General features: G+C 42.7%; 1 protein-coding gene across 5 annotated transcripts in view; it reads right to left on the bottom strand.

Moving 5' to 3' along the window:
* The window catches only part of RPS6KA2 (ribosomal protein S6 kinase A2), a 315,972-nt gene that overhangs the window by 75,375 nt on the left and 228,210 nt on the right, over window positions 1-12,387 (bottom strand). For all 5 annotated transcript variants that reach the window (XM_063329165.1, XM_063329167.1, XM_063329164.1 and 2 more), the window contains 3 exons: window positions 4,282-4,362; window positions 3,378-3,457; window positions 1-107 (listed from right to left, as the gene is read on the bottom strand). In XM_063329165.1, coding sequence (XP_063185235.1) covers window positions 1-107; window positions 3,378-3,457; window positions 4,282-4,362 — 268 coding nt within the window. The remainder of the gene's footprint in view (window positions 108-3,377; window positions 3,458-4,281; window positions 4,363-12,387) is intronic.

The following is a 12,387-nucleotide window of genomic DNA, read 5'->3' as shown; positions in this document are numbered from 1 at the left end:
TTTTCTGGTTTTAGATCCCTGTAAATAATTCCAAGACCATGGAGGTGGTCTAACGCCAAGGCCAGCTCAGCTAAGTAGAACTTGACATCCTCTTCTGTAAACATCACCTAGAGAGAAGGAAGAGAACACATCTATTTACTGGACGGCCGTGGGCTGGCTTGCGTTAAACAGACATGGGGAAGGAATTGCCTAACTTGGGAATGCTGGAAGGACCATCATATCAGGTTCAATTTTCCATAATTTGTCTGAGCTCACTTTAACAATTCTTACCAGATTCTTCTTATAAAACAAAACTTGATCTGTCGAATACTTCTGTTCCTTAAAACATGCTGCTCTCATTCGTCTGTCTGATCTGTTTAGATGACATCATGTTGCAATAATATGAATAAGGTTCTAACTCCTTAGACTTCGGAAATGAATGGCAAAACTCAGTACATTCACTGCAGCCCTTTTTGCTTTCATATCTCTTAATTTGCTAAAATCTTGGCATTTGGTTACCAAATTCACACTAAATAACATGGGGCAACCTCTCTGGGGAAGCGAAATGCTTCCAAATCCAAGCAGAACACACAACATAAAGAGACTCAGAGATGGATTTAAGACCCCATGCATCGAGGGTTCAAGGAGTCTCAGTGCAGATGCCCTAAGCAGTGATGTGTTGTCTGAGATCCAGGGCCTGATGAAGTCTAAACTGAGGGCAGTTGTTTCCATTCTATAGCTGATATGGGTACTGCTAACACTGAAAGCTCTGTTTTAGGTGGGAAGACATTTCTGTAATTGAAAAAACACTAAGCTCAGAAAAACAGAGCTCAGATGGCAAGAAACCCCCTTGGTTCAATCTTTCATTATATCCCTGATATTATTAAGTTCTCTTTAATTAAATTTCAATATGTATAGTGATAACAATGCAGAAATAGAAGCTGATATATTGGATACACAAATGTGAATACTACGTATGACAGAAGTAAAAGGAGTCAGCTCAATACAAATTTACATATCATATGTAAATGTAAATATCTACAGCAGAAGTTGCTGAGCTTATTTTTAAAATTAAGTCTCTGCTCGTGTAAAGGGGCAGCCACAATACTTGCGTGCTCTGAGAAGCTGCACAGGGCTGAGAGCAAAAAGAGAGGATTCAGAGAATAGATATCACTTAATTTAATTAAGAATATCACTGCAAAGGCTAAAAAGAGAAAGAATACACCAGCAAAAACTCTGACTAAAAATTTAATTGGTCTGATCATAAAAATTGCATTAATTATCAAAATAAATTTAAATTATTTGTAAGGTTTAAAATAAATAATGTAGACAAGAGAGTAAATCAACAGAATCAGGGAAAATCTAATCCATACAGATACATCCAGCTAAGTCAGACGTCTCAGAAATACACATCAAGAGAGAGACAAGCTTTGCATGCGCACATGCTGTAGTAGAAGGGATCTGACTACAAGTCCACATTGGACCAAGACTGTAATTAAAAAATTGCAAGCAGTACAAATTTGCCCATAATGTCTTCCCTTGTGATGCCTTGACACTAAAGAGCTGCAAAGTATACGTAGATGAGAGCAGCTACAAACACTGAAAAGAGAAGCGTGTAAAAGGAATGTCAAGTTAACACGGCTCATTCTTGATAGTATACATCAGAATAAAGCAGAGAAATCTGTGCATTGCATTGGAAAAGCTTCGGGGGAAATGTGCAGTTTTAAAGGAGTACAAAATTTGAGCTGCTCTCTTTCACTTTTGAGTTCCCTAACTGTGCAGAATGGGTAACTGCCCTCTGTAGGCAAGAATCCCTTCTTCTCTCTTCTCCTATGAAACTGGAGAGGCCCTTGCTAAGACAGCAAGCTGTGTCCTAACAAAGCTTGATTTCATGACAAGCAGCAGAAGGATATTTTTATTTTCTTTGATCTTTTTCCTCATATTAAAAATAACTGCTACCACATACTGAGTACTTATACAAGTATCATTACCTGGCAGTGTAATTAACCTGTTGCTAACATCTTCTCGCATTAGCGAACAAGCCTTGAAAGCAAATACTTGGGCTCCCAAGCTGTGGTACACAGTCACCGAATGAGGAATCGGATGGGAACAAGAAAAGCTACGGAACTTTTGAATTAAAGTACTGTTTTCACAGCTTGTTTTGTCCATCGGTTACTCCCTAAACCAAGAAGAGTGAACAGAGCTTCCCCTCAAGATGGCGTTTGAAAGATCCCTATTTTATTTTTAAAGACTGTGTGTTATGCAGATGCTGGCACCCCCTGTCCCCACAACCCAGAAAGAAGACCAAGGGCTGGGGACATCACGTAGGTGACAGAGCACGCCGGGGCGCAGCGGCAGGGCTGCCTTGCTGGGACCTCCCACAGTGCCTGCAGGAGCCTCCCTCAGGCTGAATGCAGGAGGATGCGCTGCTTCGAGCAATGCAGACAGCTGGCTTGAGGAGGCATTGGGAGGAGACGCAGGCAAGTGCTAAAGGAACCTAGAAAACCTACCCCTGCCGCTCTCTACAGGCATTAGCGAGACTCAAGTTTGCACCATTTCCTGGCTGCCGTTTTCTCCAGTAGCAGCAGCATCTCCCCTGGGCAGGAGCTGCGGAGGACAGGGAAGGGATGGGAGCCCAGGGAGGGGACGGAAGCAGTAGCTGTCTCCCCCGGCGGGCAGGAAGAGAGCCGATGAGGGCTGTGACAGCCAACCTCCAAGACCCGGGGCAGCGCATGGCCCCTGACCTGCTCCCAGCAGCTGCTGCAGGAGATGGCTCTTTCCTGGGGATGCCACTGGAAGTGTTCAAGGCCAGGTTGGATGGGGCTTTGAGCGACTGAGCCTAGTGGAAGACGTCCCTTCCCATGGCCAGGAGGGTGGAATTAGATGATCTTTAAAGTCCCTTCCAACTCTAAACATTCTATGTTTCTATGATTCCCCACCCACCAGCTGATGCCTGACTGTCTGCCCACTTGCTGCATGGGTCGGCCCCCAACCTACGGCCACCTCTTCTTTCTGCTGTCAGTGGTTATGTTCTTCCAGAGGTTCTGTGCCCGTGTCCAGGGCAAAATGCATTAGGGATTTATTTCTCAGACTGTTTCTAATCACATCCAAGATATATTTTGCAAGCAATGAATCTGGGGCTATTTCGCTATGGGAATGGCTTAGTAGTGGTGCAGTTTTCTACAACAGCCATGCTTACGTGCTATCTGTTGTATTACCTATGGCATAATTCAGATACAATTATTAAGAACACACTTAAAGATGCAAGATGATACAGCTCTATTATGTATATACAGCATGAATATTTCCATGTCCATTTGTCATTCCCACCAACTTCATCTGAAGTTCTGGAAATCAGGACATTCTTTCATTTCTAAAGTTAAAATCTATCAGCTTACCTCTTTGGAGAGTCTTGTGAAAAGGTCCCCTCCCCGCAGGAAATCTAGTATTAGATACAACTTTCCCTCTGTTTGAAATGCTGCATTAGAAAAGGATCGAGATGTTGGAAGTTTGAATCAAGATAAAATCTCCAAAGAATTAATCTTGTTGACTAGCAGTGCATCATTCATGCCATTAGCTTTCCTGTCATTTCAGCACTTTGAGAACAGAAAAAATTAATTTCTCTATAGAACTAAGCAATTCAGCTTAGACTATGGGAAAAAAATGGTATCGGCTGAGAGACAATGATGCATTACTAATATATTCTTTTCCATGTTAAGCACCTATGAATTAATATTGCTTTCCATTGCATGGGATACCAGAAGCCACTGAGGGCAAGGCATAGAGAGAAGCTCCCGGGTTTGTGTGAGGGGAGAGCCTACGCTATCCAAAATGTCCTTAGAAGACCCTTTACAGTAATAATGGGGCTCCTCAGGGAGCTGGTGAGGTGGAGGAAGGCAACTCCAGCAAGACACCACATTCATATACACACAGATATAAATTCAGACTGGTGCCGATTATTAAAAATAATTTTCATTTCGATTCTCTGGTTTTCTAAATGATACCTGACAGCAGGTGAGGGGGCTGGCAGATGTATACCCACCAGCTACCCCACCAGCACAATATATCATGTTAAGACTTTATGACAAATGCATTTTGATAGAGGAATGGCTAAAACCTAATTATATGGAAATTCTCCTTTAGCATAAATGAAGAATTTCACACAGGTAGCCTCTAAGATTTTGTTAGTGACAGAGTCGTAAGTAGGAAGGCGATATGTGTATGAAATTATAACACATCTAGTTACAATTGCCCAACCAACCAATGTAAGAACAAACACAAATTATATTTTATTATAGTTACCATAATGAAGTTTGACTATGAAAGGATGATTCACTTCTGCCAAAATATCTCTCTCCATTTTTGATCGTACCCGATCCCGAACTGTAAAGAAAGAACAATAAGAAGAGCGACATATTAAGAGGCAGCATGGTCACTGGATACACTACTGGAATGAGGTTCAGGCGATTTGGATTCAGCTTCTCACTTTGGTGATGGCTTGTGGTGTGACCTTTAGCAAATCATGCCACTCTCTGGTGTCCTCTTTTTCTGTGCAAAGAGTAAGCTCTTCAGGAGGGCACCAGGTCTTCCTCTGTAGAGAACTGCCCCAACCAAAAGGACTACAGTATTACAAACAACAGGAAGGTAATTACGCTTTGCAGAAGAGAACATTAACGTGAAAATGAAAACTACATAAAATTAATAACTCTATCTCGTTTAAGACTAAACAGAATGTACCAGTCCCAGAGCTCGTCGGGGTAACCTTATGCAAATTAACTTTTTGCGTTGTGCTGATGCCAGCCGCGTTTATGAGATATCACTGAATAGCACTCTGCAAGTGATTTGTATAAAATATTTTAAGCTTCCAATAAACCACCTAAACAAGAAATAATAAAGAAAAAAGGCTGATTATAAATAGTAAAAAACTATTTTTACGTGTAGAGATAAATTACTGTGCGATAGCAGTGAGAAAAATACTTTTTATGGTTGAGATGAATAGAGAGTAAGAGAAAAAATAGTTACAGAGGTGAGCTAGGTTCAAACTAATCAAAACTGACGCTGAAGATGTCATAGCAAAAACATTTAGCAGAATGTTTGGGCATTGAGGAGGATTCGAGTCCTCACATTATCAGCTCTTGTTCTTACAGATTAATTTCTCAGTCAATCATAATTTTACTAATTCCATAATGAAAGTATTAAAATTTTCTTCTTTTTTCTCTGCATTACACAATGCCTATATACTGAAAGCATCTACAAGGAATGTTAAGAAACTATTTTAGGTGGTAAAGCCTGAGATCTCAGTGAGATTCTGTCATCACCTGCATGTGTTGTGGAGCTGCTGAGAAGCTGAGTACTCTCAGCACCCAAGTAATGAACATACCATAATGAAACCACATATTCTGTTGCTGTCCTTCAAAAATTGATGCACAGAAATGTGTACAAAACAGCTGATCAGAAAACCTTAAATAGGAGCGGAGGGCCACCTGGATTTCTTTCCATTTTGACATCTTACTTAGGTCGATAACGATGTAAGCTTCACTAGCTCATTTAACCTAAACTACCTTGTAGATAAAAATCAAAACAAAGGGAATCTCAGAATCTTAATCTTATCTCACAAGTAAAAATCACACATCATACGCTCACAAAATGCTTAACCTACGTGAAGGCAGAGCATTTCTCATGCTGTAGATCAGCAATGCTCCCAGGCAAGAATTCTTGTTGGGCAGGTGAGCATCGCTGAATGCTCTATGTGGTACATTTCCCATTAAGCTTGGTTAGATAGCCTAACAAAGCGCCTCTCTGCACTTGCACTGTGCAGTCGTGAGAACGGGGTGGCAGAATGGCAGTACACCCTCCTGTCCCCATCATTTAAACCTCTGAACAGGTAAAGGCACGGCTGTGTGGTGAGGTGCTTTGCCGAATCCCCCTGGGGCTGTGCCCTGCTCGCTGCTGTGGTGGCCACTGCTGTGGTGGTTACAGGCTGTGGACCTGACAGGGTGCTATGTCACCCTCCTCCCACATGCATATGGGAGGCACAATGACACTAAAGAAAAGGCTATGTTACCACAGAAGACACCTCATTCTCCGGAGTCATGGCCCCGTAACCGCTCTGAACCTAGTCTCCTCCAAAGTTGCTCTAATTGCCACCTTCACGGTGGCTGCCAAAAAAGATAACTGGAACCTATAATCAAGATTCCAGCTTGGCACATGAGTTGGTGACCTGCCCTGCCCATATTCCAGCATCAAATACTGCCTGATTTAAACACTCTGAAGGCAGAAGCTATATAGTCTTAGATTTTTATGCAGTCCTACCACCAAAGAACCTATTAATCATATTCTCTAGAAAGGTACTTCCAGTGTCCTTTTCTTACCCCATTACTTCCGCATGCCTGGGCCATGCCTGATTTTAACCTCCAAGGTAGCCTCCCTAGAGGTATCTACCTGCTTGCACCAGCTTACATACCACAGAGCGCTGTCAGAGTTAGTTATTGTACCGTATGCTGCACATCCATTGTCACGATATTTAATAAATGTGCAAGGTTAAATCCCTTCTCCTTTCTGGTTTGTTATTAATTCTGTCATAGCAGGAGGGAAAACTTATTTTCTCTTATTACAGATACACCTGGAAATAGGAATTCCCCATCTCTTCCGTCCTCTTGCATTTTTGGGATTGGGGCAATGTGGGTCTCACATGCATGAGAAAAGGTTTTAAGAAGAGATGGCACTTTGACATAACATCTCAACAGCATAAGGCTCTGGCTCAGTCCGACTCCTCTGTCATCTTCCAGGTACGGTGAGTGGCAAGTGCCTCTCTTCTGCGCTTCAGAGATCTTTTTCTAGTATTCAATGGCCCCAGTCTGCTCCACTGAGAGAGTCTACATTCTACTTCTTACATCCTGGCAGTCAGATAATTAGATTAATTTGCTCAAGCATGATCTGAATTAGTTCTGGCTGCTTATTCAGCCTGCTCGATCCTGGCTACAGAGGGATTCCTCCAGCAGTGTGGGGAGAGATGGACAGGGTCTGAACAGCTGCTGCAGTGCCAGGGATGATGAGCCCTGAACGTTAGAGATATTTTCTACACAGGTGACCAAGCAAACGTGCATGTCTTTGCCTAGTCTCTTTTGAGGATCAGTGAACAGGTACCACCATGAATTTCTCCACTCATTTCCAAAATAGCTGGATCTCTGACCTATTTCTATGGATTCCTTTCTGAGTGAATCCCTTTTCTCTGATGCTATTATCAAAGAACTGCAAAACCGGAGCTCAGCAGCCTCAGGGAAGATGACCCCAGTTCAGTACCGCTCAGCACAGCGCTGGGCTGTCCCTGCACAGGTACCTGCCTGGTGCTGCAGAACAGCTTCTTCTTCTGCCCACCCCTTGGCAACGACAGGGGATGTACTCCAAAGGCACAGAGGAAAGTGCAAATAACTCGGGTCCTCCATCCTTGTTTTCACCCCTTGCAGGGGCCTCGGTAGAGCACACAGAGTGGGGAGCGCAGGCAGCTTGGGCAGGTAATGCTTACTCCAGATGTTCACCTATATGAGTAAAATGCTCATTGGAAATAGCGCTCATCTTCTAAACTCTTGCCCTTTCTACCCAGTACTGGATTTGGCTTGAAAGGTGGGGTTTGCTACTTATCTTTAAATTATAAGTCAGACAGAAGCAGAGAACATAACCTGGAGCAATGAGCACGAAGTCATGACAATTGTTTGCATGATCCTGGACAAATTAGCTACCTCTGAAATAATCCCTGGTGTCACCAGACAGAAGAGACCGGACTGGTGGAGCCTGTAACAGCGGAGGAAGCACCTGCTACCCTGAAATAAAAACAGTTCCCATTTCCAGGTATTAATGTGGTATGAAAGAGAAGTGGAGGCAGCTCAGGATACATGCAAATAAATAGAGCTTATCCACTACTGTCTGTCTAGCTCTGAACATCAAAGAGGAGGATGTTACTGCTTACTTTATTTAACACTGAATGCTTAAGGAGAGAATTTTATTTAAGGTATGAATTTTTACTTCTTGGGCTGTTTTCATTTTAATAACCATGAAGTACAGAAGGGAAAAGGGAAAAGGGAAAAGTATATTCAGAGCATCTTCCAAGGAGAGAAAAAAGTTCCTTCTCAATAACAGACTAGCTATATGTTTTATGAAATAGAAAACAAAACTGTAATCCTGCTTCCCTCTCTGAAGCTCTCGTGATAGCAACTTTGGTTGAGATTTAAATACGGAATTATAAATTGAACTTCAGCCAATGAATGTTTTGTCTCTACGTCTCACTTAAAAACTAAGAGCCGGTGCATCTCTAAGCTATGTACACTGCCAAGTAATGATGATCTAGGGACACCCCTTGATGCACATGCAATGACATTGTATCAGTTCAGCAGGATGTAGAGCCAACCCAATGAGAACTTTACTTAGTGAAACCATGGCCTACAAGAGCTGTAAAGGAGGAGTTTATAGAAGAGACACTAATTTATTCACTGTAATACTGATTAAGATTTATAGCTAATTCACCATAAGGGGAAAGTAACTTGTCACATCTAGTGACTGGATAGCTGAGCTGAAGTTACAGCTCCATGAAGTTGAACGCCGTTCAGCCGCTGGTTTCAGTGGAGCCAGAGTATTGCTTCTAGGATCTCTTTGTCCAAAGAATAAATTCCAAAAATATTTATTTAATAGTACCCTTCTTACTGCTGCCCAAAGAAATTCTTAGTTCTACTAGAAGAAAATGATCCTGAAGCTATCTTCTAAACTTGTGTGTAATACTTTGATGGTTTTTCTCAGTCTTCAGACTTACCTGGAGTAAAAGTTGATGTTTCTACTTCAAGAGAAGTAATTTTCAATTAACTTGCAGTGCAGTTTCGGGTTTTGCATATAGATGTGGTGTTACAAGGCAAGAGGGTCTTACCTACCGCCATGTACAAGCTAACACATGCATCAAATTTAAATTGGTATTAATTCAATTTTCAAGTGTCAAATAAAAATGAAATAGCTTCTCCTTCTGCCCTCCTCCCTGGGCTGAAACCCCCCAGGTGCCCCACATGTGTCCCACACCATGCCTCCCTTGGTGCCAGCTGGATCCTGTCAGGGCAGCGACACTTGAAGTTAGTGCTCCAGTGACTGATACCATTTTCCACTTACGGCTTTCCTCTTTAAAAGGTTTGTGTAGAGAAAGATCTGCCAATGTAGTGCGCATTATAGACATCTTAATGGACTGCCTTAGCTAAGCACTGAGCTGCAAATCAGACTTGATAAACAGCAAAATCCTCAATGCAGTGAAACCCGTCTCAGGCTCGCCCATGGGAGGAACCACGAAGTTGGTGCATCAGGGCTGAGAGAGAGGAGCCGAAGCGTATGTCTACAAGGAAGACCAGTGCAGAGCAAAGGGAGTGCGTCTGCCTCCCTCCTGCCAGTTCTGGGGATCAGCAACAGCACAGGGAGCCAGCAACTCAGGGCAGCCCGGCTTTGGCTGCCCATACAGATGCTGTAGAGATGTATGAGATCTAATCAGACTTCCTACACAGGTGCCAAACTTGGGTGCTGCTCTTACGTCTGTCAGTCAACAGCATTAGCTGAGGTCCAGCAGATTTCTGCTTTGCTCTTGACCGCAGTTGTTTGTGTGTTTGTGCCCTGTGAGCACCTCTGACTTGCAAATGCAACCAAAGCACTTGGATGCTCCAATACACTTCTAGAAATAATTAAATGACTTCTAGCCTAAATCCTGTTTTACAAAGGGGATGGAGATAGATTTTGTGAGCTCTGCAAGGCCTCTGAAGTCAAAGATTGTTCTACCAATCTTCAATAGCACTAAAATGATAACTCCTATTTTTCTTAAGTTGGTGTTAGATGCATAGATCCTGTCATAACTCTAGCCCCAGTATGAATACCTGCTGGCTGCCTTGAGGCACGGGAGCCCAGTTCCTCTGCAGTGTCCTCTGGAGGTGGCTCAGGGCAAGACCTGCTGCTCTGGTTGCCTCCCTGCGTGGGGCCAGTCTCCCTCCACTCATTTTGGAGGCGACCTTCTTGGTGGTACCAGGCTGAATCTGGCATTTGAAAGCTTAATTATTATTTTTTTTTTGAACTAGGAGTGGGTTGTCAGATGATGGGTTTGGTGCCTCAGTGACTTGTCCTTCTGGTCTTTTGTCCTTTTTACCCAAATTTTACCCAAAGTGCTGCATAATCCCCTGACCTGCAACACCATGAAGAAAAACCCCCCTGCACATCTGACACCAGCAACTGCCCCTTACAGAAACCTGCTTCTGCAGAAAGATACACAAGCAGAAAACACACGAATAATGTCAAAGGTTTCACAATCTGCTCAGAGATGTTTGGCAACAAGCTTATTGATTATAAATGATTTGCCCGTCTCTACCTTTCAAAATGACCTTTCAATAAAAGATGTCCCTGTTCAGTCAGGAGTGGAACATTAATTAATTAACAAAGCAAGAAGAGGGTGAGGTAGAAACTATGTTAACTTAATTAAATCACCATCAAAACATATTGGTAGGAGGAGAAATAAATCAGTGAATAAAATGATGGATTCAAATTTCATCCATTACCATCCTTACTTCCCTAAATCTCAGCACTATGCCTCGAGTGGAACAAAAGCAAAATACGACTCCGACTCAGGAACACGCAACTCAATTTCAAATTCTTCACAGAGCACTGGTACACGCCAGCGATACAGAAAAAGGAATACATACATACAACTATATGCAACATCCTTTTCGGTTCTGTTATTTTCATCTGTTTTTAATGCTGGTTGTTGCAGACAAAAGCAGAGAAACTAGATTCTAATTTCAAACCCACACTGTGTATGTCTGTAAGACAAAGTACTTGTGTGGTGACTAATTACTCGAGATACGGAGAAATACAGGCTTTCCAAAAAAGATTATAATCTGGCTTCAATGGCTCTGCTTAGAAATACTATTTGCATTACTGTGTTTCTGCTCCACACCGCATTATACTCAAATCTTTTAAAGAGCAGCCTTTCATGTTGTACCTTATCAGCAGAGCATTATTAGAACAGAAAGGAAAACAGAAAAGTGTCCTGTTGACAACTGAAAGTAGAAGTATAACAGTAATGTCACATAGGGATTTTATGCCGTTTCTTTTGAAATGCATATGATTTCATGAAGGTTATTTTTCTGGAAGAAAGATCCTCTGTGCCCCCAAATATGGAACCTTTCAGAGAGCCATTACAAGCAGAGCTTTACCACTCAGCCCTAGTGCTGCTGCGGCAAAGGGAAAAACCAGATTCACAGAGCAGGAGACGCTCCTTTGTAGAGGGGCACTCTGAAAAATCAATACAAATGCAGACTGGTTTTTAGGAGTCCAGGGTCTGGAGGAGGTCATTTTATCTCCCCCAGCCCTCCTTTTTCTTCCCCTTTTACATGAAACAACACGTTTGGCTTTAAAGAAATCAAAGACTTTCCTTTGATTTGGTTTTTTTTTTTGGTTGGTTGGTTAGTTTGGTTTTTTGTTGGGTTTTTTTTGTTTGGTTTTTTTTTAAAGTAGCTTGGATGCTTCAATGTTGACATCTGGAATGACAGATGTCTCTAAAGTAGTCCTAAACTTTTAATATTGAGCTCCCATTTATGTTATTTGTCATCTATTCGTTATTGTCTCGAAATGTTTGGAAAAGTTAATTAAATCTCACAACGTCCCTCTGAAGTACCTCTGCTCAATTTTCTGGCAAGGAGAATAAAAGGACAGATTGATGAAGTCTAATACTACCAAAAAAAAATATAAAATCACATGGGAGTTGTCAAGAGCAAACACGGCTTTCTAGGACGTACTAACTCTGCTGAAAACAAATCCTCAGAGCAGTAACCGGGGCTCTCCCCGCGTTTTCCTGATGCCCTTGCCTGGCGAGGAGCAGCCTGCAGAGGCTGCAGCGGGTCTGAGCCCCGCGGGTGCCGCTGGGTGGGCTCCCTCCTGCCCGGTGGAGCCTCTGGCGGCTGCGACCTCCCGCTATTTCCCCGCTGGGACACCAACTTGGATCTCTCTCCCCGGCCAAAAAATCCCACAGATGCTGCAGGAGCTTAAGCGTGTTGGAGATTTTGGGCTGAAATTAGCCAGTGGGTTCAACCCTGTCATTAGAGAAGTACTGACCGACAGACCAGTGGGATGATCAGAGAAACCTCATGTCCTTATGCAGAGGTGAAATTTTGATTTTGTGTATTTTTAAACAGAACTGGACCAACTGAATATACACAGATGCGCTTGTGCACAGCTCCCAGGTGAACTCATTCCCCCTCCGCCGAGGTCTGTGAGCTGCAGATATGCAATGACATCCAGTAAGCCAAATCCTATGGTGATGTACAACACCGACAAAGTCAGAATTACACCCCTTACAATCGTATAAACCAGTTGTAACTGACATTGCTAAAAACAAACTAA

The sequence above is a fragment of the Chroicocephalus ridibundus genome, chromosome 3 (genome assembly GCF_963924245.1).
Source record: "Chroicocephalus ridibundus chromosome 3, bChrRid1.1, whole genome shotgun sequence".
NCBI lineage: Eukaryota > Metazoa > Chordata > Aves > Charadriiformes > Laridae > Chroicocephalus > Chroicocephalus ridibundus.
Note: the sequence above shows the minus strand (reverse complement) of the source record. Positions and strands in the feature narration are given on the sequence as shown.